At 42.6% G+C, this 22,823-nt stretch overlaps 1 protein-coding gene across 1 annotated transcript in view; it reads right to left on the reverse strand.

Annotated features, from left to right (window-relative positions):
• Positions 1-22,823, reverse strand: part of stx17 (syntaxin 17) — a 112,452-nt gene that overhangs the window by 80,518 nt on the left and 9,111 nt on the right. Inside the window, exons 2-3 of the mRNA XM_068004970.1 lie at positions 14,792-14,971; positions 330-395 (exon numbers count right to left, since the gene is read on the reverse strand). Of these exons, the coding sequence (XP_067861071.1) occupies positions 330-395; positions 14,792-14,914 (189 nt within the window). The 5' untranslated portion in view covers positions 14,915-14,971. The remainder of the gene's footprint in view (positions 1-329; positions 396-14,791; positions 14,972-22,823) is intronic.

The raw sequence follows: 22,823 nt of genomic DNA on the forward strand, positions 1-22,823 counted from the left end.
ATAGTAGAATAAAATGAATATAGAATTCAATTTGCTACTTTCTAATTAAATCATTGTACTCCAGAAAGTTACAACTCCTCAATCAACCCTAAAGAATCTACCATGTAAGTGCTGGAACTGTGAAGCAATCTATTATCAACTACGTCAAGCATGCTGCAAAGGAGCTCTGAGCAAGATCACATATCTTAATAATTTTACACCCCCCTCCTATTATGACAAAACATATCTGAAAGGTTCCTCTTTTAGATTAACAGCACAAGCAAAATCAATCATTTTCAATATAAAAACTATATAACAAGCCATAAACAAGGCACACAAACACTATTTACCTGCACAGTACGGCTTGCATTGATGTGCTCCTGGTGCAGCTTGTCCCATTGACTGCATCGCTGGTACTGCAAAAAGAAATTGCATAGTCACATCACAAAGTTCATTCTGAAGATAACAAACATAACTTAATAACCCTAGGACTGGTGTGATACGAGTACTGTGTTAAGAATCATGATTTTTAATTTTAAGTAACAAGTGTTCTGCAATTCTACTTCTCCAATTTACCTTTATTATATTTAGCTTTAAACTAATTTGGCAGGCGGATGGGCACCAGGATGAAACATTAGAGAGGAGAAACAAGGTGCACAGAGGACTGGGAGGGACAAGTAGCACTAGAGTAAAGAATAGTTCAGAAAGAAGAAGGATCAGACAGGGGACAAATGCGAGGCAGTCGAAGATGAAATTGGAGTGCATGTGTTTAAATGCACGTAGCCTGGTAAATAAGGTTGGTGAGCTGCAGGCACAAGTCACCACATGGGACTATGATATAGTGGCAATGATAGAGACCTGGCTCAAAGAAGGGGAAGATTGGGTACTTAATATTCCTGGCTACATGGTAATCAGGAAAGATAGGGAAGGAAAGAAAGGAGGAGGGGTGGCAGTATTGATCAAAGAAACTATTATAGCACTGGAAAGGGATGTTGTAGTTGAAGGGTCAAAGACAGAATCTATTTGGTTAGAATTAAGGAACAATACAGGAGCTATTACACTACTGAGTGTATACTATAGGCCACCAAATAGTGGGAAGGAGATAGAGGAGCAAATTTGCAGGCAAATCACAGAAAGATGCAAGAACTATAGAGTAGTGATAATGCGGGACTTCAATTATCCCAGTAGAGACTGGGGCAGTAACAGTGTAAAGGGCAAAGAGGGGGAGGAATTCCTGAAATGTGTTCGAGAACTTTCTGGAACTGTGGGCTAGAAATTGGGCCATCTAGCACTCGTCGTTTCGGTGCTACGCGGCCTCCCGAACATCCAAGATGGCGTCTTGGAGGCACATGCAACGTGCACTGGATGCCATCTTGGTAAAGGGTTTAGCGCATGTGCAAATAACGAACGCCGGCAGCATGTAAAGTGAGGAGAAAATGCATTTGGTCAGTGTGCAACGCTGATTTAAAGTGATAGACACCATTTTGGGATGTAACGCTTCATTCAGTGCACTGTCTTAACCACGACCATCTGAACATGTCTTAGAGTGTCTGGAGGACCCCTCCACCAGTGCTTTTAAAAGGACCATGCAGGATTTACAGGTTAGTTGCTGGATTATTGCTTCTGGCTGCTGTTGCATTTGTAACCGTTTTTGGAAGTCTCCTGTACTTGAATACTAGGACGAGGGGACATAGCCTAACATTTAGAGCTAGGACGTGCAGGAGTGAAGTTAGGAAACGTTTCTGCACGCAAAGGGTGGGAGAAGTTTGGAACGCTCTTCTGCAAACGGCAGTTGATGCTAGCTCAATTGTGAATTTAAAATCTGAGATTGATAGATTTCTGTGAACCAAGGGTGTTAAGGGATATGGGGCTAAGGCGGATATATGGAGTTAGGTTCGTGGTGCTATGCGCCTGGCATTGACTGTGTCCCCTACTGCCTCCCACTGCCTTTTGAGACGATGCCTGGAGGACCTCTTGCCACTGCCACCACCTTCGGATATAGGATGCCCTCCTTCTGTCCAACTCTTGCACAATGGTCTCTAGTGCATCATCAGAGAATATTGGTGCACACACTCTTGCAGGCCTGGTACCAACTCAGACCGGCGGATTGGTGAGGTCTGGCATGCAGATTGGAGGATGTGGGATTTAGTATTGCTCAACCTTTATTCAATGTTTTAACATAACTCATCCGTTTGTAAACATAGTGACGGGACCTGCATCTGTGTTTTATGTGTGCAATGTCTGATTCTCCGTTCAGATTCCATGCAGACACAGACTGTTATTTTTAGCAAACAACAGGTACCGGCTACCTTTGAGAGATTTTGGCAGGCTGTCAGAGTCCCTCTCTCTCTCTCTCTGCCATTTGGGTTTCTTTCTGTCTGTCTGTGTAATTGACACAATGTATATCCAGTGTGCTGGGACGTGCTGTTCTCCATGACTGGCCTGTTTGAATAACAACGACACCTTTTGATTGGTGTGATGCTGTCCCAGCCTAGTATAAGATATGCGATTTGAGAACCTTTTCACTCATTCACCTGACGAAGGGGATAATCTCCGAAAGCTTGTGATTTTAAAATAAATTTGTTGGACTATAACCTGGTGTTGTAAGATTCCTTACATTTACCTTTAAGGGATTAGGGCTCCCCCTGCTGGTGGAAAGTGCAAATGATTTGGAATCGTAGTGACGAGGCCTGGATTTTTCGCATGCACAAAGTTCTGAGGTAGCACGATTATCTCGTCCTACCTGCGACGGGTCGACCGGGCACAGGTTAATCACACAATGCGATGCTCGCACCCGTTTTCAGGGTTAACCAATTTAACCCCCAGTATGTTTCCAGTCCAACCAGGAAGGAAACAGTGCTAGATCTAATTCTGGGGAATGAATTGGGACAGGTGGCACGTGTTTCAGTGGGGAGCATTTGGGTAACAGTGATCATAATATCATTAAGTTTAGAATAGTTATGGAAAAGGACAAGCAACAATCAAATGCGAAAATGCTTAACTGGAGGAGGGCAAATTTCAGGTGAGTTAAAAAGGGATCTTGCCCAGGTGGATTGGAATCAAAAAGTGGTAGGCAAAACAGTAATTGAACAATGGGAGGCCTTCATGGAAGAGATGGTTCGGGTACAGAATAGATACATCCCTACGAGGGGGAAAGGAAGGGCATCCAAAGCTGGACCTCCCTGCATGACTAAAGATATAGAAAATAAAATGAAACAGAACAGGAGGCTTATGACGAAAGTAAGGTTCATAATACAGTAGAGAACCAGGCTGAACACAGAAAGTACAGAGATCTAAAAAAGGGAATAAGATGGGCAAAGAGACAGTTTGAGAACAGATTAGCGGCTAACATAAAACGGAACCCAAAAGTCTTTTATAAACATATAAATAGTAAAAAGGTAGTCAAAGGAAGGGTGGAACCGATTAGGGACAAAAAGGATCTCCTTGTGGAGGCAGAGGGCATGGCTGAGGCACTAAATAAATGCTTCGCACCTATTTTCACTACAGAAGAGGATGCTGCCATTGTAGCAATAAAGGAGGTAGTAGCAATATTGGATAGGATAAAAATAGATAAAGAGGAGGTACTTAAAAGATTGGCAGCGCTCAAAATCACCCAGTTCAGATGGGATGCATCCTAGGTTAGTGAGGAATGTACGGGTGGAAATTGCGGAGGCTCTGGCCACAATCTTCCAATGCTCCTTAGATATAGGGATGGTGCCGGAGGACAGGAGGATTGCAAATGTTATACCCCTTTTCAAAAAAGGGGAGAAGGATAAACCTGACAATTACAGTCCAATCAGCCTAACAACAGTGCTAGGGAAACTTTTTGAGACAATAATCTGGGGCAAAATTAATTGGCTCTCAGAAAAGTATGGGCTAATGAATGAAAGTCAGCACGGATTTGTTAAAGGAAAATTGTGTTTGACTAACTTGACTGAGTTCTTTGATGAAGTCACGGAGAGGGTTGATGAGGGTAATGCGACTCATGTTGTATATGGATTTTCAAAAGGCATTTGATAAAGTACCATATAATAGACTTATTAGAAAAATTAAAGCCCATGGGATTAAAGGGACAGTGGCAGCGTGGATACAAAATTGGCTAGGGGACAGAAAACAGAGAGTAGACGTGAACAGTTGTTTTTCAGACTGGAGGGAAATATACAGTGGTGTTCCCCAAGGGTCACTATTAAGACCACTGCTCTTTTTGATATATATTAACGACTTGGACTTGGGTATAGAGGGTTTAATTTCAAAGTGTGCAGATGACACAAAACTCGGAAATGTAGTAAACAATGTGGAGGATAGTAACAGACTTCAGGAGGACACAGAATGGTGAAATGGGCAGACACGTGGCCGATGAAATTTAACACAGAGAAGTGTGAAGCGATGCATTTTGGTAGAAAGAATGAGGCGAGGCAATATAAACTAAAGGGTACAAGTTTAAAGGGGGTGCGGGAGCAGAGAGACCTGGGGATGTATGAACACAAATCTTCAAAGGTGGCAAGACAAGTTGAGAAGGCTGTTAAAAAAGCATATAAAAAAGCCTAAAACTTTATTAATAGAGGCATAGAGTAAATTATTAAACAAATAAACAACTAAGGTGAGGAGGAGGCTCTGTAAACATCCCCATCCTGAATGATGGCGGAGTCCAGCATGTGAGTACAAAAGACAAGGCTGAAGCATTTGCAACCATCTTCAGCCAGAAGTGCCGAGTGGATGATCCATCTCGGCCTCCTCTCGACATCCCCACCATCACAGAAGCCAGTCTTCAGCCAATTCGATTCACTCCACGTAATATCAAAAAACGGCTGAGTGCACTGGATACAGCAAAGGCTATGGGCCCCGACAACATCCCGGCTGTAGTGCTGAAGACTTGTGCTCCAGAACTAGCTGCGCCTCTAGCCAAACTGTTCCAGTACAGCTACAACACTGGCATCTACCCGACAATGTGGAAAATTGCCCAGGTATGTCCTGTCCACAAAAAGCAGGACAAATCCAATCCGGCCAATTACCGCCCCATCAGTCTACTCTCAATCATCAGCAAAGTGATGGAAGGTGTCGTCGACAGTGCTATCAAGCAGCACTTACTCACCAATAACCTGCTCACCGATGCTCAGTTTGGGTTCCGCCAGGACCACTCGGCTCCAGACCTCATTACAGCCTTGGTTCAAACATGGGCAAAAGAGCTGAATTCCAGAGGTGAGGTGAGAGTGACTGCCCTTGAAATCAAGGCAGCATTTGACCAAGTGTGGCACCAAGCAGCCCTAATAAAATTAAGTCAATGGGAATCAGGGGGAAAACTCTCCAGTGGCTGGAGTCATACCTAGCACAAAGGAAGATGGTAGTGGTTGTTGGAGGCCAATCATCTCAGCCCCAGGACATTGCTGCAGGAGTTCCTCAGGGCAATGTCCTAGGCCCAACCATCTTCAGCTGCTTCATCAATGATCTTCCCTCCATTATAAGGTCAGAAATGGGGATGTTCGCTGATGATTGCACAGTGTTCAGTTCCATTCGCAACCCCTCAGATAATGAAGCTGTCCGTGCCCACATGCAGCAAGACCTGGACAACATCCAGGCTTGGGCTGATAAGTGGCAAGTAACATTCGCGCCAGACAAGTGCCAGGCAATGACCACCTCCAACAAGAGAGAGTTTAACCACCTCCCCTTGACATTCAATGGCATTACCATCGCCAAATCCCCCACCAACAACATCCTGGGGGTCACCATTGACCAGAAACTTAACTGGACCAGCCACATAAATACTGTGGCTACAGCAGCAGGTCAGAGGCTGGGTATTCTGCGGCGAGTGACTCACCTCCTGACTCCCCAAAGCCTTTCCACCATCTACAAGGCACAAGATGGAATACTCTCCACTTGCCTGGATGAGTGCAGCTCCAACAACACTCAAGAAGCTCGACACCATCCAGGACAAAGCAGCCCGCTTGATTGGCACCCCATCCACCACCCTAAACATTCACTCCCTTCACCACCAGCGCACTCTGGCTGCAGTGTGTACCATCCACAGGATGCACTGCAGCAACTTACCAAGGCTTCTTCAACAGCACCTCCCAAACCCATGACCTCTACCACCTAGAAGGACAAGGGCAGCAGGTATATGGGAACACCACCACCTGCACATTCCCCTCCAAGTCACACCATCCCGACTTGGAAATATATCGTCATTCCTTCAACATCACTGGGTCAAAATCCTGGAACTCCTTGCCTAACACCACATGGGCTGCAGCAGTTCAAGAAGGCGGCTCACCACCACCTTCTCAAGGGCAATTAAGGATGGGCAATAAATGCTGGCCTTGCCAGCGACGCCCACATCCCATGAGCGAATTTAAAAAAGCAATGCATCCACTATGTCTGCAGCCACCTCTTTTAGAACCCAAGGATGTCGATCATCAGGTCCAGGGGATTTGTCAGCTTTTAGTCCCATTAATTTCTCTAGTGCTTTTTCTTTACTAATATTAGTTACTTTAAGTTCCTCACTCTCATTAGACCCTTAGTTCCTCATTATTTCTGATTTTTTTTTGTCTTCTACTGTGAAGACAGATGCAAAATATTTGTTTAACGTCTCTGCCATTTCTATATTCCCCATTATAATTGCTCCTGTCTCAGCCTCTAAAGGACTCACATTTACTTTCGCTAATCTCTTCCTTTTTACATACTTGTAGAAGCTCTTACAATCTGTTTTTATATTTCTTGCTAGTTTACTCCCATATTCTATTTTCTCCTTCTTTATCAATTTTTTGGTCATCCTTTGCTGGTTTCTAAAACTCTCCCAATCCTCAGGCTTACTACTCTTCTTGGCAACATTATATGCCTCTTTTAATTTAATACTATGCTTAAATTCTTTAATTAGCCACGAATGGATCACTTTTTCCATGGAGTTTTTATTCCTCAATGGAATGTATATTCGTTGAGAATTATGAAATATTTCTTTAAATGTTCGCCATTGTTTATCTACAGTCATATTCTTTAATCTAATTCCCCAATCAACCTGAGCCAACTTGCTCCTCATACCTATGTAATTGGCTTTGTTTAAGTTTAAGACTCTAATTTCGGACTTAAGTACATCACTCTCGAACTCAATATGAAATTCTATCATATTATGATCACTCTTCCCCAAAGGATCCCTTACTATGAGATTACTAATTAGTCCTGTTCCATTACACAAGACAAGAACTAAAATAGCCTGTTCCCTGGTTGGTTCCACGACATACTGTTCTAGGAAACTGTCTCGAATGCATTCCATGATCTCGTCCTCCAAACTACTTTTGTCCATTTGGTTTGCCCAGTCTATATGAAGATTAAAGTCCCCCACGTTTATTGCATTACCTTTGTTACAAGCTCCTCTTATTTCTTGATTAATACACTGTCCAACAGTATAACTACTGTTAGGGGGCCTGTAAACTACTCCCACCAGTGTTTACTGCCCCTTGTTGTTTCTTATCTCCATCCATATTGAATCTACTTCCTGATCTTCCGAGTCAAGATCCATTCTCACTACTGTCTTTATTTCATCCTTTATTATCAGGGCTACCCCCCCACCCACACGCTTCCTTTTGCATTTTGACTGCCTTTTCGAAAAGTCAAGTACCCTGGAATATTTAGTTCCCAACCTTGGTTTGGGAAATTTGGATTCAATTTTTTTGATATTTGAGGGTTCCATATATGTATTGATAAAGTATTTAAACTATTTACTAATTCAGTCTGAGTAAACTTTTTAAGTGATCAAAACAGGGTTGAATTACATTATAAAATTCTGCATCTTATTTTGTTTTCTGTCACAGTGCTTTGAGCTCTAACAGATATAATACAACCTACTTGCATTTCAACAAATGATATGTCAGACAGTTCCAGTTTAGTTTTCTATATGCGGATCAAAATGGCTGCAGGCCCCACCAAAAATAAAGATTGGCATTTTATTTTCCATATGAACAGATGCCAGAGGCTACCACAGGGTCTCTGCACATACTGAAATCTTGTCTCTGGGTTGCCTCCATTTTAGGTTGTGTGAGACATGCTCCAGCCAACTAATGATCTATAGTTAAATAAAAAATAGAAGTTTACAGCCAACAGAAGCAGTTTCACATTTAATCCCCTATTTCAAATCCAGGAGGAGCCCACTGCTAAATTACCCCATAAAATGATTGAAACTTTTATCTGAAAGGGAAAGCAGACACTGAAGCTGTGAGTGATAAGTTGGTCAAACTGTTTAAAATTCTGTCAGTGACTTATAAATGACCTTATAAAAGATGGGTCTGCCAGCTTCAATAGAGGGTGTTGAGAGACTAGAACTGACAAATCAATGTTTTATACTTGGAACTTTTATCACCAGAACTGGTTTTTAAGCTGTGATACTTCAAGAGAACCCAACCAGCAGAATCATTATCTTTCAGAAGACAATTTCTAATACACATACGAAACTCTACTTGAAAAGGCTCTGAACTAGCAGAACAATTCTTTGCAAGGTTATCTAGTAGTACAGTACTCCTAAATTTTTAAACAGCAAAAGTACCAGGGATTAAACATGGAGCGTCTCTGTGGACTATAAACTTCCACCAAGCTTGGGGACGGGACGGGACCAGACAGACAGAGATGTGTGAGAATCAGCATTTGTAACCAGAAAAGACTTTCTGTTGGCTGTCAAAGTCTATCAAAAAATTAAAGCAATTCTGGGTTTAGCTTCTCTGGCAAAGTCCATCAAATCTGTTTTTTTTTTATTCATTCATGGGACGCGGGCGTTGCTGGCAAGGCCAGCATTTATTACCCATCCCTAATTGCCCTTGGGAAGATAGTTGTGAGCCGCCTTCTTGAACCGCTGTAGTCCGTGTGGTAAAGGTTCTCCCACAGTGCTGTTAGGAAGGGAGTTCCAGGATTTTGATCCAGCCACGATGAAGGAATGGCGATATATTTCTAAGTCGGGATGGTGTCTGACTTGGAGGGGAACGTGCAGGTGGTGTTATTCCCATGTGCCTGCTGCCCTGTCCTTCTAAACGGTAGAGGTCGCAGGTTTGGGAGGTGCTGTCGAAGAAGCCTTGGTGAGTTGCTGCAGTGCATCCTGGTGAGCCAGTGGAGACTATTCCATCACATTCCTGACCTGTGCGTTGTAGATGGTGGAACGGCTTTGGGGAGTCAGGAGGTGAGTCACTCGCCGCAGAATACCCAGCCTCTGACCTGCTCTTGTAGCCACAGTATTTATATGGCTGGTCCAGTTAAGTTTCTGGTCAATGGTGACCCTCAGGATGTTGATGGTGGGGGATTCGGCGATGGTAATGCCGTTGACTGTCAAGGGTGGGTGGTTAGACTCTCTCTTGTTGGAGATGGTCATTGCCTGGCACTTGTCTAACGCGAATGTTACTTGCCACTTATCAGCCCAAGCCTGGATATTGTCCAGGTCTTGCTGCATGCGGGCTCAGACTGCTTCATTATCTGAGGGGTTGCGAATGGAACTGAACACTGTGCAATCATCAGCGAACATCCCCATTTCTGCCCTTATGATGGAGGGAAGGTCATTGATGAAGCAGCTGAAGATGGTTGGGCCTAGGACACTGCCCTGAGGAGCTCCTGCAGCAATGTCCTGGGGCTGAGATGATTGGCCTCCAATGATTGCACAGTGTTCAGTTCCATTCGCAACCCCTCAGATAATGAAGCAGTCCGAGCCCGCATGCAGCAAGACCTGGACAACATCCAGGCTTGGGCTCATAAGTGGCAAGTAACATTCACGCCAGATAAGTGCCAGGCAATGACCATCTCCAACAAGAGAGAGTCTAACCACCTCCCCTTGACATTCAACGGCATTACACCACCGAATCCCCCACCATCAACAGCCTGGGGGTCACCATTGACCAGAAACTTAACTGGACCAGCCATATAAATACTGTGGCTGCGAGAGGTCAGAGGCTGGGTATTCTGCGGCGAGTGACTCACCTCCTGACTCCCCAAAGCCTTTCCACCATCTACAAGGCACAAGTCAGGAGTGTGATGGAATACTCTCCACTTGCTTGGATGAGTGCAGCTCCAACAATACTCAAGAAGCTCCACACCATCCAAGATAAAGCAGCCCGCTTGATTGGTACCCCATCCACCACCCTAAACATTCACTCCCTTCACCACCGGCGCACTGTGGCTGCAGTGTGTACCATCCACAGGATGCACTGCAGCAACTCGCCAAGGCTTCTTCGACAGCACCTCCCAAACCCGCGACCTCTACCACCTAGGACAAGAGCAGCAGGCACATGGGAACAACATCACCTGCACGTTCCCCTCCAAGTCACACACCATCCCGACTTGGAAATATATTGCCGTTCCTTCATCGTCGCTGGATCAAAATCCTGGAACTCCCTTCCTAACAGCACTGTGGGAGAACCATCACCACACGGACTGCAGTGGTTCAAGAAGGCGGCTCACCACCACCTTCTCAAGGGCAATTAGAGATGGGCAATAAATGCCGGCCTCGCCAGCGACGCCCACATCCCATGAACGAATAAAAAAAAACCACTACAATCTTCCTTTGTGTTAGGTATGACTCCAGCCACAGGAGAGTTTTCCCTCTGATTCCCATTGACTTCAATTTTACTAGGGCTCCTTGGTGCCACACTCGTTCAAATGCTGCCTTGATGTCAAGGGCAGTCAGTCACTCTCACCTCACCTCTGGAATTCAGCTCTTTTGTCCATGTTTGGACCAAGGCTGTAATGAGGTCTGGAGCAGAGTGGTCCTGGTGGAACCCAAACTGAGCATCGATGAGCAGGTTATTGGTGAGTAAGTGCCGCTTGATAGCCTTGTCGACAACCCCTTCCATCACTTTCCTGATGATTGAGAGTAAGCTGATGTGGCAGTAATTGGCCGGATTGGATTGGTCACACAAGTGAATATACCGGGAGCTGATTTGATATTTCACGGTTAAAAATGCACTTTAACTGTCCAACATCAAGCATTGATAAGAAATAGAAAATATGCTCATGTTAAAACCTAACTAGCAAAGCACGTTTAAAGAATTCACTTCTGGGCATTAGTATAGAGGAAAGAGCATAGAGTAAAGAGTACTTATTTTCTTTCAGGTATGTTGTCATAACTCCAACTAATATTATCCTTCTGTCAATATACATGTTGAAGTTTTGTCACTGCAGGTGGAAATTATCCACTCCTGGGCCACAGCCACCATACATTGAAGCTTCTTTAAGATACTGCACTTTGTTAATAACTACTTTGAGTGAAAAAAACATTGATACAGGACACAAGTAAAGAAAGAATCTGCATTTATATAGCATCTTTCACATCCTCAAGACATCCCAACGCGCTTCACAGCCATCAAGTAGATTGAGGGGGTGAAATTCGCCTTGGCCAGTAACGCAAAACGGGCAATAGCGAATACACAAAAAAGGCAGGCTCCCCTTCCATATGCAAAGATTCCAAACTCCCCAAACATAAAAAAAAAATCAAGCCCTCCCCTCTTCAAACCATCCTCAGCCCCATCCTTCACTCCTCCTCACATCTTGATTCCCATTCTTTTCCATCCATTTTAAGCCTCCCCTGAAGCTTGAGAGCGAGGGACACACTGAAAGGGCAGCGGAGAAATATTAGAGTCGCAGGTATTGCCCAGTACAGAGAAATCTAAATTAAGCACAAGGATGAGAACCCTGGTCTCTAATCCTGTAAAACATGAGTTGAGATAGGTGTACTTTGTTTGATTTGTCATTGAACATGTGCAAAAATTTCAGATAAGCCAAATAAATTGTGTGCACATAATAATAGAATTGTTTCCACATAAATTAACATTTAATATTCAAACCCTAAAACTTATACTAGAATTTACACGATGTGGAGATGCCGGTGATGGACTGGGGTGGACAAATGTAAGGAGTCGTCCAACAGCTTTATTTGAAATTACAAGCTTTATTTGAAATCACAAGCTCCGAAAGCTTGTGATTTCAAATAAAGCTGTTGGACTATAACCTGGTGTTGTACGACTCCCTAGAATTTACACAGTTGCTTTTAATCCCCAAGGACAGCTGGGTTGGGGGCAGCCGAGAAGGTAAAAATTGTAAAAATGTAAAACCTGACTGCAACCCGCACACTTCCGCTTTAACAGAGGCAGGTCGGGGGGGCGGGCGACCAACCCGCTGTCAGGCTGCGGGCCTCCATTTTAATAGGTTTTTTATTTTTAACCCCTGGGAGCTGGGATTCCCAGATCATCTGATTCTAGCCACGTAAGAGGAGGGAGGAAGGCCCGGATCAACAGGTAAGTGTTTTTATTGCACTGCTTGTGGATCAGGAGGAGGAGGAGGATTGTTCCCACCAGGCCCAACAAGCTTACCTGATGCGATCTGACACTAGCGATTGGCCCAAACCCCTTCCTCCAACCCCCGTCCGACCCCCCTGATCTATCCATGCCCCCCACCGATGTCTCCGACACCCCCCCACGATGTTCCATCCCCCCAGTTTCTCCGACCCCCCCATGATGTTCCACCCCCCATTTCTCTGACCTCCCCAACGTCTCTCTTCTACCCACCCCCCCCCCACCCCAATGACCGACCCCAAGCTCCCCGATGTTAGATTTAACTGGCGTCCTTTCACGATCTCAGGCCGTTCCAAAGCGCTTTACAGCTATTAAAGTACTTTTGAAGTGTAGTAACGTAGGAAATGCGGCAACCAATTTGTACACAGAAAGGACCTACAAACAGCAATGAGATAATGACCTAATCTGTTTTTTTTTTAAAAAATGGTGTTAGTTAAGGGATAAATATTGGCCAGGACACTGGGAGAACTCCCCTGCTCTTCTGTGAGTAGTGCCATGGGATCTTTTAAGTCTACCTGAGAGGTCAGGTTTAACATCTCATCCAATAGACGGCAACCCCCACAGTGCAGTGCTTCCTCAGTACTGCTCTGAAGTGTCAGCCTAGATTATGTATTGACATTATTTCACTACTTTATTTACAAAGAATGCTGCATGTCATACTTACCACAATGACTTTTTCTCCACATGAAATCCAATACTGAACTCCTAAATTGCAGCAATGGAAGACTGTGGACTAAGGCCCACAGCACACCATCAAAGTTGAAGAGTAGAGGAGAAGATGGGATAAATCAAATTATAGCAAATTAGGTGATACCAACCTAGAATTTACTAACTTTTAGAGTCCTAGATCGGACATTGATGGCTTCAGTATATCTGCACTATTTACTGTACAAAGAAACTGAACAGAGCAATGCCAACTACACCCAAGATGCACACCAAATTGAATACAACGATCAATACACTATCTGAAAATAAATAAATACATTGATAAAGAATCATAATACTGGCTATATTTTTAATATTCCTAGTCCACATCAAAGGCTCTTTTTAGAATTGTGAGATGAAACAACTGACACTGCTCCACAACCTACATTCCACATGTGTATCAAGTCAGATTAAATTTCAGAACAATACAGTCCCGCGTGCTATTTCCTACAATGACTCAGTCCATCAGTTGTTAAAGACCTACCATTTCACAACAGTAGTTGTAATTCAGTTATACTCCATTACCTCCAATCCCAAACCTGCCCAGAACTAGCAGGCTATTTCTGTATCTGCAGGAAGCTCAGTGGTTGATTACAATTACTGAGTATCCTGTATCTAAATCCTACTGCAGATTACAATTTACAATAATCAAGATGCGGACCGTCACAGAGTTCATTTTCGCTTTGCCAGGTAAATGTTTCAACTGCATTTGATCATTTAGGGCAAACCTTTGCTATTTGCATTCCATTGGTCCAGACATAAAAGTGTGGATCAAGATTGATAATAGAGTTCACTTAAAGGTTGGTATTTAATGCTGACAAATGTAAGCAAAAAAACCACTAAACTACTTGACTTATTACTTTTTAAAATATAACAATTCCCTTAATTTAAAGGCAATTGAGAAAATTAGCTGGAGGAACAAGGCCCATAGTGCAGGGCACCATCAATGTTGAAAAACATACGAGAGAAGACAATGATTAGATGACATAGGAACAGGAGTAGGCCAAATAAGCTCCTTCAGCCTGTTCTTCCATTCTATTAAATCATGGCTGATCTGTACCTCAACTCCATTTCCTGCCTTTGATCCATTTTCCTTGACTCCTTAACCTAACAAAAATCTGTCAATTTCAGTCTTGAAAATTTCAATTGACCCAGTATCCACAGCCTTTTGGGGAAGACTGTTCCAGAATTTCACTACTCTGCGCGAAAAAGTGTTTCCTGATTTCACTCCTAAATGGCCTACCTCTAATTTTAAGATTGTGCCCTCTCATTCTGGATTTCCCCATCAGAAGAAATAGTTTATCTGTATCTATCCTATCGAATCCCTTTATCATTTTAAACATCTTGATTAGATCACCCCTCCACCTTCTAAAATCAAGGGAATACAAGCCAAGTTTATGTAACCTGTTCTCATAATTTAACCCTGGTATCATTCTGCTGAATCTGCACTGTACCCCCTGCAAGGCCAATATACCCTTCCTGAGGTGCGGTGCCCAAAACTGAATGCAGTACTCCAAATGGGGTCTAACCAAGGCTCTATGCAACTGAAGGATCATTTCCTCCCCTTTGTATTCCAACCACTTTGAGATAAAGGCTAATATTCCATTAACTTGGAATTATTAACTTATTTTTCAATTCTTATAAACTAACTTAATTTCAAGTAATGGGCATTTTACAGCAAGCTTCATAATTATTCAGTGTACTGTTGCTCTTGAAGGTATATTAAATATATTACACATATATAATATTGCCCGTGAAAATATGTACAGCACATTAACATTTACAGAAACCCCACAAACCTTCTCAATATTTATCTGGTGCTTCTGTAACCGTTCCAAATCTGTTGGGATTGCAACTTTAACAAATTTCTGGACAGCTGGTTCCAACCGTCGAAAGCTCAATTTTGCAGGATCTTCTGCCATGCTGTTCCAAATAGCAATTAGGATCTTTCTGGTTGAAGACACATCTGGACCTTAATTCTAGATTAAAAACATGGGTTCAAAGGAAAAGATTGATATTACAGGGTCTTTCAGAAGCACGTCCTTTCATCATAAAATTAAAAGTTTAATTAAAGTAAATAGGTGTCAAATGATGACTTTTTCAATAGCACAAAAAGCTTCTTTGACAAAATATCCCAAGACATTCAAGACACTGAATTTAGGGCAAACCCCTGAATTAAGGATCCTGATACTTTTCAGGAAATATAATCATCCATTCATACAAAAAGGCCTAAATGCGGTTATTCTAACCCTGCTCCCCATCACCTCAAATATAGGTTTCAAAAAAAACATCCTTGACAGCTCATTTGTACAACCATATTCTGTGCTCATTCAATTCTTTTTCACACCTAGTTGTTCATTTGAAAATTGATATGAATGCAAAACAGATGCAATATTATCTAAATGTTAGAAAACCCATAAAATTGCCACTATTTAATAAATATCACTCAAAAATAACAATTAGAACTCATTGTCATTTTGAGAACTATATGATCACATTGTCAGTCACACCAGTTTGGGGATTTTTTTGTATAAAAATTCCTTTTTCAAGAATATTTTTGAAGAGTTTACTTTCACATTTATTTTATGAATCTATAGTACATGTTGATTATGCAGTGTTTGTAGGGGTGCAGACTGATGTTGCAACAAAAGCAGAGCGGAGGAAAATTTGAGAGCGAGAGATAGAGAGAGGCAAAGGCGCAGACAGACAGACGCTGGGGGGAGCTAGGCAAATTCATTATCTTTAATGGCTGACCAATCAACAGATAAGTTTGAGAGGAAGATGGTTAATAGCTCAACATTAACACTTGTCACATGAAAGGCATTTTTGGCATAATGACTACCATCATTGCTCAACTTTAATTTAATTCACTTGTGAGGTTGAATTTTATAAGAACAGCCTAGGAATCATATTGTAAAATTGCATTGGGAAGTCTATGCAAATCTGTTTCATCCACGTTTTGCAGATTATTGAACTGTGTAAGAACTTTGTTCAAAAAATAATATTTTACTCCCTATAGACTGATTATATTTTCATGGTTTTCTAAGTATTTGTAACTTGTTGTGTCTTAGTGTACTATTTTATTTAGAAATAAATGTTATCATTTAGTCTGTACATAAAGGTCTGAATGTAATAATTAATGCCATTTGGTGTTGATAGGTGAACAAGTTGGGCAACCTATGTGATCTCAAGTGCAATTTACTATAGTTAAGGGACAACTGTTAATCCAATGTCAACCCATTGCACAAACCAACAACAAAAAACTGCCCATCATTCAGCACAAAAACAGGGCATAATCCAGGCTGACACTTCAGTTCTAAGAGAATGGTGCATTGTTGTAGGTGCCTGATGAGGGGTTAAACCAAGGCTGCCATCTGCCTACTCAAGTGATATAAAAGATCCCATGGTATTATTCATAGATGATCAGGGAGTTCTCCCAGTGTCCTAGCTAACATTCCTCCCTCAACCAATACCACCAACATATTATCCGGTCATTCATTCATTTGCTTTTTGTGGGACCTTGCTTTGTGCAAATTGGCTGAGCCTATAACTGAGGAAAAAAAGGAAGGATTTGAAAAGGAATGAGTAAATGAAGGTAGTCCTTGCATCTTAAAACAAACAGTGCAAATAACCATGGGAGACAGAGTTAAAAAAATCAGATAAATAACTAAGAATAACAGTTTTGGAAAGGGAAGAACAAAACTATTTGCATCTTGAAATGAAGTGTTGGTAAATAATATTTCAAATATTATATGTAAGGCTTGTAGTTTTCATCATCAATAAAGTGTGTAAAATTTTTATCTCATGCCAGTCATGATATACTGCTTCAGTAAATTTTCTGTATTACAGAGAAGAGTGAACAGTTATTGTGTCTAGGCTGGGGTGGGACCATGGTAAACATCAGAAACCACACTCCAGGTCCTGAACTACCCTTGAGCAATGCTTTGGGTGATCTACAAGACTTAAATTATTTGCATTGACCTAAAAACACATTTGCACCGTTGCTGGTTTGAATGTGGTTTTTGCCTCAGCACAAAAAATGATCCAATTTTAATACACTTTCATATCAAAACTTTAACCTTGTAGTATTTTGGCACAGAGAACCACTGTTTGTTATTATTTCATCTTTTACACTCCTCTACTTTTTTTTAAAATTCCCTTTTAGGTCATCTTGTGCTACGCACTATTTCTCCCAACAAAGCAAGGAGGTGATTTGCTCCCAGACCTTTGCCAAAGCTTTCTGTAATATACTATTTCCAGCAGTTGAGGGGACATAGATATAAGATTAACTGTAAGGAGGTGAAATTTCCTGTGAAAGCATAATTGGGAAGTTACACCTGAAATTGCGCCCATTCATGCACCCATTTTTCCAATATCAATTTATGTCTAAATTTCCTGTCAATCTCATTAGCCCTAATGCCGGAACGTAAAAATCAGTAAACCGGAGCCCGAGGTAAGCGTAGAACTCACATCATATATTCCTTCTTTAGATATGAAAATTAGATTTTGAGCATTCATGCACATTAGGCACAGCATGTTTCAGAACATGCAATTGAGGCTGCTTTTCAATTTTTTGTGTGACTGATAGTGACGCCATAAAAATGCATTCAAAGAAACAGAGAGGATAAATGTTTTTAAACATCACAATAAAATGCCAGAAAAATGACTGGGTTTCTTACTGCGCCTAAAATTCTGAGCTTAATTTTACACCCATTTTAAACCAGCGTAATTGCAGGAAAATCGCCGTATGGCTCTTTAGCATGGGGATGGAGCCAATATACTGAGCCGAGATGCGTTCGTGCGCAAGGATAAATAAACGGATGTAAAAGATTGGGGAAATTCAGGCATAGTGGAATTATGTGCGTAACACACTTGTGCCTGAGTTTGTTCGATATTTTACGTCAGGCATTTACTTTATGCCCCATTTGTACATGTCTCTGGACGCAAATACACAAAAAATTTGAGGCTCAACCTCCATTTGAAATCTTCTCAAAGCAGCCCAGCCAAGACTGTGAACTTTCCACATGGGGAATCGTGGGTGTAAACTCATACTCTTTCTCTGTGATACAGCTCATCAGCACACCAACGCATGGTAACACTGGCCTGCCTTTTGTCCTATGTCTATAAACAGATCCTATAGAAATGCATGTATGGAGAGCAAGTTGTGGTCTGGGCCTTTCTCCTACATGAAGTTTCTGTCTTACCAGAGGGAAATCCCCTGCTTGCATTTTACTTTCAGTTGCTTGAACCATATAAAAGCCAGAATAAAACAAAGTATTGTTGAACAGTGCACATGGTTTCAATCATATTTTTATTTATTTATTTATTTAATTAATTAAAGATTTTAAATAATTCCATTTCTACTGACACTTCTCAGAGTAAATTCTCTTATAATGTAATTCCTTTAATCAACATTAAGGTTGAAATATTGGAGTGTCTCCTGGCTAGAGGAAAATTTGTTTGGAAAGTAGGTTCAATGTAATGTCCATTTCCTGTAAACATAACGATAGCCAGGAAATTCCTGATTGCATGCGAATTGGGGGTAAATGATGCGATGCAAGTGCTTCTGCTGCCTGCACGTGTGTGGCCTTATATTGCTTATATTACATATACGGTGCGACTCCCTCCCGCACAGTGGGCAGCCTGAGAGAGTACTTGCACAAGGTTCACAACCAGTCATTTCAAGAGTTCCAGCAGCCATGTACGTGACTGCATTCTTGCATGCAACGCAAGGGAAGCGGTTTTCAGCTATAAAATTCCGACAGACAGATTCCCAATCCAATGCTAGAACTCAGGCTGGGCAAAGTGAGGAAAGGAAGGCTGTCTTTTTTTTAAAACCACAAAAGGGCAGTGTCTACAGTAAAAACTGGTGCAACAAGCCTGGCAGCAGATAGCTATCAGGGTGAGTGCTGTCAACAACATACAGAGGGCCTGGATCCAAATGCACATGAAGATGGCAGGCCTGAAGAAATGCAAAGTTAAGGCATTATAACAGCTTTTGTTATCAAGGGACTCTCCGAAATACGCATGCCACAAAGTGTTTTCTGATAACCAGTTACATTTTTACAGCAGCCCCATCCAAAGAATTAATAAACCTTAAGTTTTATTTTTATCAAACTGAAATTTAACTTAGTTCAAACTTAGTTTACTAACTTAAAAAATCTGCAAGTCAGTGGCAGTTAACAGTCAATCAGCTGGGGGTCACCACTGACCAGAAACTTAACTGAACCAGCCATATAAATACTGTGGCTACAAGAGCAGGTCAAGAGCTTGGTATTCTGCAGTGAGTAACTCACCTCCTGACTCCCCAAAGCCTTTCCACCATCTACAAGACACGAGTCAGGAGTGTGATGGAATACTCTCCACATGCCTGGATGAGTGCAGCTCCAACAATACTCAAGAAGCTCGACACCATCCAGGACAAAGCAGCCCGCTTGATTGGCACCCCATCCACCACCCTAAACATTCACTCCCTTCACCACTGGCGCACCGTGGCTGCAGTGTGTACCATCTACAGGATGCACTACAGCAACTCGCCAAGGCTTCTTCGACAGGACCTCCCAAACCCGCGACCTCTACCACCTAGAAGGACAAGGGCAGCAGGCACATGGGAACAACACCACTTGCATGTTCCCCTCCAAGTCACACACCATCCCAACTTGGAAATATATCGCCGTTCCTTCATCGTCGCTGGGTCAAAATCCTGGAACTCCCTACCTAACAGCACTGCGGGAGAACCTTCACCACACGGACTGCAGTGGTTCAAGGCGGCGGCTCACCACCACCTTCTCAAGGGCAATTAGGGATGGGCAATAAATGGTGGCCTCGCCAGTGATGCCCACATCCCATGAACAAATTTTTAAAAAGCTGTAAGTAGGTTCCTGGCTAGGTATTAATTATTGTGGCTGTAAGTTGACGAACCAATTGTAACTAGGGTGTGTCAGAAAGGTATGCAGTACAAGGATCTTTGCAAAAGAACAGAACTTGAGCAAACCACTAACAGAGTGAGAACTTTGGTGAGTTTGTGAATTCACTGAGTGTGTCAGAAAGTACAAGATATAGTACAAGGATCTTTGCAAAAGTACAGAGCTTGAACACAGAGGTTGGTAAAGAGTGAACCTCTAACAGAGTGACTTGCTAAAAGAGTGAGGACTTTCAACTAGGAATTTGGTGAGTGTGGGAATCGTGTGCAAAGGGGGAAGGAGGCGCTAAGCGATTTAAACCAAGGGATTATAAACTAATCAACTTTTAAAACTTAAATAAAAAACAGCAAAGATAGAGCAGGAGGTAAGAGAGGAGGGGGAGTTGCGTTCTTGATTAGGGAGAACATCACGGCAGTAGTGAGAGGGGATATATCCGAGGGTTCGCCCACTGAGTCCATATGGGTAGAACTGAAAAATAAGAAGGGAGAGATCACTTTGATAGGATTGTACTACAGACCCCCAAATAGTCAACGGGAAATTGAGGAGCAAATATGTAAGGAGATTACAGACAGCTGCAAGAAAAATAGGGTGGTAATAGTAGGGGACTTTAACTTTCCCAACATTGACTGGGACAGCCATAGCATTAGGGGCTTGGATGGAGAGAAATTTGTTGAGTGTATTCAGGAGGAATTTCTCATTCAGTATGTGGATGGCCCGACTAGAGAGGGGGCAAAACTTGACCTCCTCTTGGGAAATAAGGAAGGGCAGGTGACAGAAGTGTTAGTGAGGGATCACTTTGGGACCAGTGATCATAATTCCATTAGTTTTAAGATAGCTATGGAGAAGGATAGGTCTGGCCCAAAAGTTAAAATTCTAAATTGGGGAAAGGCCAATTTTGATGGTATTAGACAGGAACTTTCAGAAGTTGATTGGGAGAGTCTGTTGGCAGGCAAAGGGACGTCTGGTAAGTGGGAGGCTTTCAAAAGTGTGTTAACCAGGGTTCAGGGTAAGCACATTCCTTATAAAGTGAAGGGCAAGGCTGGTAGAAGTAGGGAACCTTGGATGACTCGGGAGATTGAGGCACTAGTCAAAAATAAGAAGGAGGCATATGACATGCATAGGCAGCTGGGATCAAGTGGATCCCTTGAAGAGTATAGAGATTGCCGGAGTAGAGTTAAGAAAGAAATCAGGAGGGCAAAAAGGGGATATGAGATTGCTTTGGCAGATCAGGCAAAGGTGAATCCAAAGAGCTTCTACAAATACATAAAGGGCAAAAGGGTAACTAGGGAGAGAGTAGGGCCTCTTAAGGATCAACAAGGTCATCTATGTGCGGAACCACAAGAGATGGGTGAGATCCTGAATGAATATTTCACATCGGTATTTACGGTTGAGAAAGGCATGGATGTTAGGGAACTTGGGGAAATAAATAGTGATGTCTTGAGGAGTGTACATATTACAGAGAGGGAGGTGCTGGAAGTCTTAACGCGCATCAAGGTAGATAAATCTCCGGGACCTGATGAAATGTATCCCAGGACGTTATGGGAGGTTAGGGAGGAAATTGCGGGTCCCCTAGCAGAGATATTTGAATCATCCACCGCTACAGGTGAGGTGCCTGAAGATTGGAGGGTAGCAAATGTTGTGCCTTTGTTTAAGAAGGGCGGCAGGGAAAAGCCTGGGAACTACAGACCAGTGAGCCTGACATCTGTCGTGGGTAAGTTGTTAGAGGGTATTCTGAGGGACAGGATCTACAGGCATTTGGAGAGGCAGGGACTAATTAGGAACAGTCAGCATGGTTTTGTGAGAGGAAAATCATGTCTCACGAATTTGATTGAGTTTTTTGAAGGGGTAACCAAGAAGATAGATGAGGGCTGTGCAGTAGACGTGGTCTACATGGACTTCAGCAAAGCATTTGACAAGGTACCGCATGGTAGGTTGTTACATAAGGTTAAATCTCATGGGATCCAAGGTGAGGTAGCCAATTGGATACAAAATTGGCTTGACGACAGAAGACAGAGGGTGGTTGTCGAGGGTTGTTTTTCAAACTGGATGCCTGTGTCCAGCGGTGTGCCTCAGGGATCGGTGCTGGGTCCGCTGTTATTTGTTATTTATATTAATGATTTGGATGAGAATTTAGGAGGCATGGTTAGTAAGTTTGCAGATGACACCAAGATTGGTGGCATTGTGGACAGTGAAGAAGGTTATCTAGGATTGCAACGGGATCTTGATAAATTGGGCCAGTGGGCCGATGAATGGCAGATGGAGTTTAATTTAGATAAATGTGAGGTGATGCATTTCGGTAGATCGAATCGGGCCAGGACCTACTCCGTTAATGGTAGGGCGTTGGGGAGAGTTATCGAACAAAGAGATCTAGGAGTACAGATTCATAGCTCCTTGAAAGTGGAGTCACAGGTGGATAGGGTGGTGAAGAAGGCATTCAGCATGCTTGGTTTCATTGGTCAGAACATTGAATGCAGGAGTTGGGATGTCTTGTTGAAGTTGTACAGGGCATTGGTGAGGCCACACTTGGAGTACTGTGTACAGTTCTGGTCACCCTATTATAGAAAGGATATTATTAAACTAGAAAGAGTGCAGAAAAGATTTACTAGGATGCTACCGGGACTTGATGGTTTGACTTACAGGGAGAGGTTAGACAGACTGGGACTTTATTCCCTGGAGAGTAGGAGGTTAAGGGGTGATCTTATAGAAGTCTATAAAATAATGAGGGGCATAGATAAGGTCGATAGTCAAAATCTTTTCCCAAAGGTAGGGGAGTCTATAACGAGGGGGCACAGATTTAAGGTGAGAGGGGAGAGATACAAAAGGATCCAGAGGGGCAATTTTTTCACTCAAAGGGTGGTGAGTGTCTGGAACGAGCTGCCAGAGGCAGTAGTAGAGGCGGGTACAATTT

Source organism: Heptranchias perlo, chromosome 2 (assembly GCF_035084215.1).
Source record: "Heptranchias perlo isolate sHepPer1 chromosome 2, sHepPer1.hap1, whole genome shotgun sequence".
Taxonomy (NCBI): Eukaryota; Metazoa; Chordata; class Chondrichthyes; order Hexanchiformes; family Hexanchidae; genus Heptranchias; species Heptranchias perlo.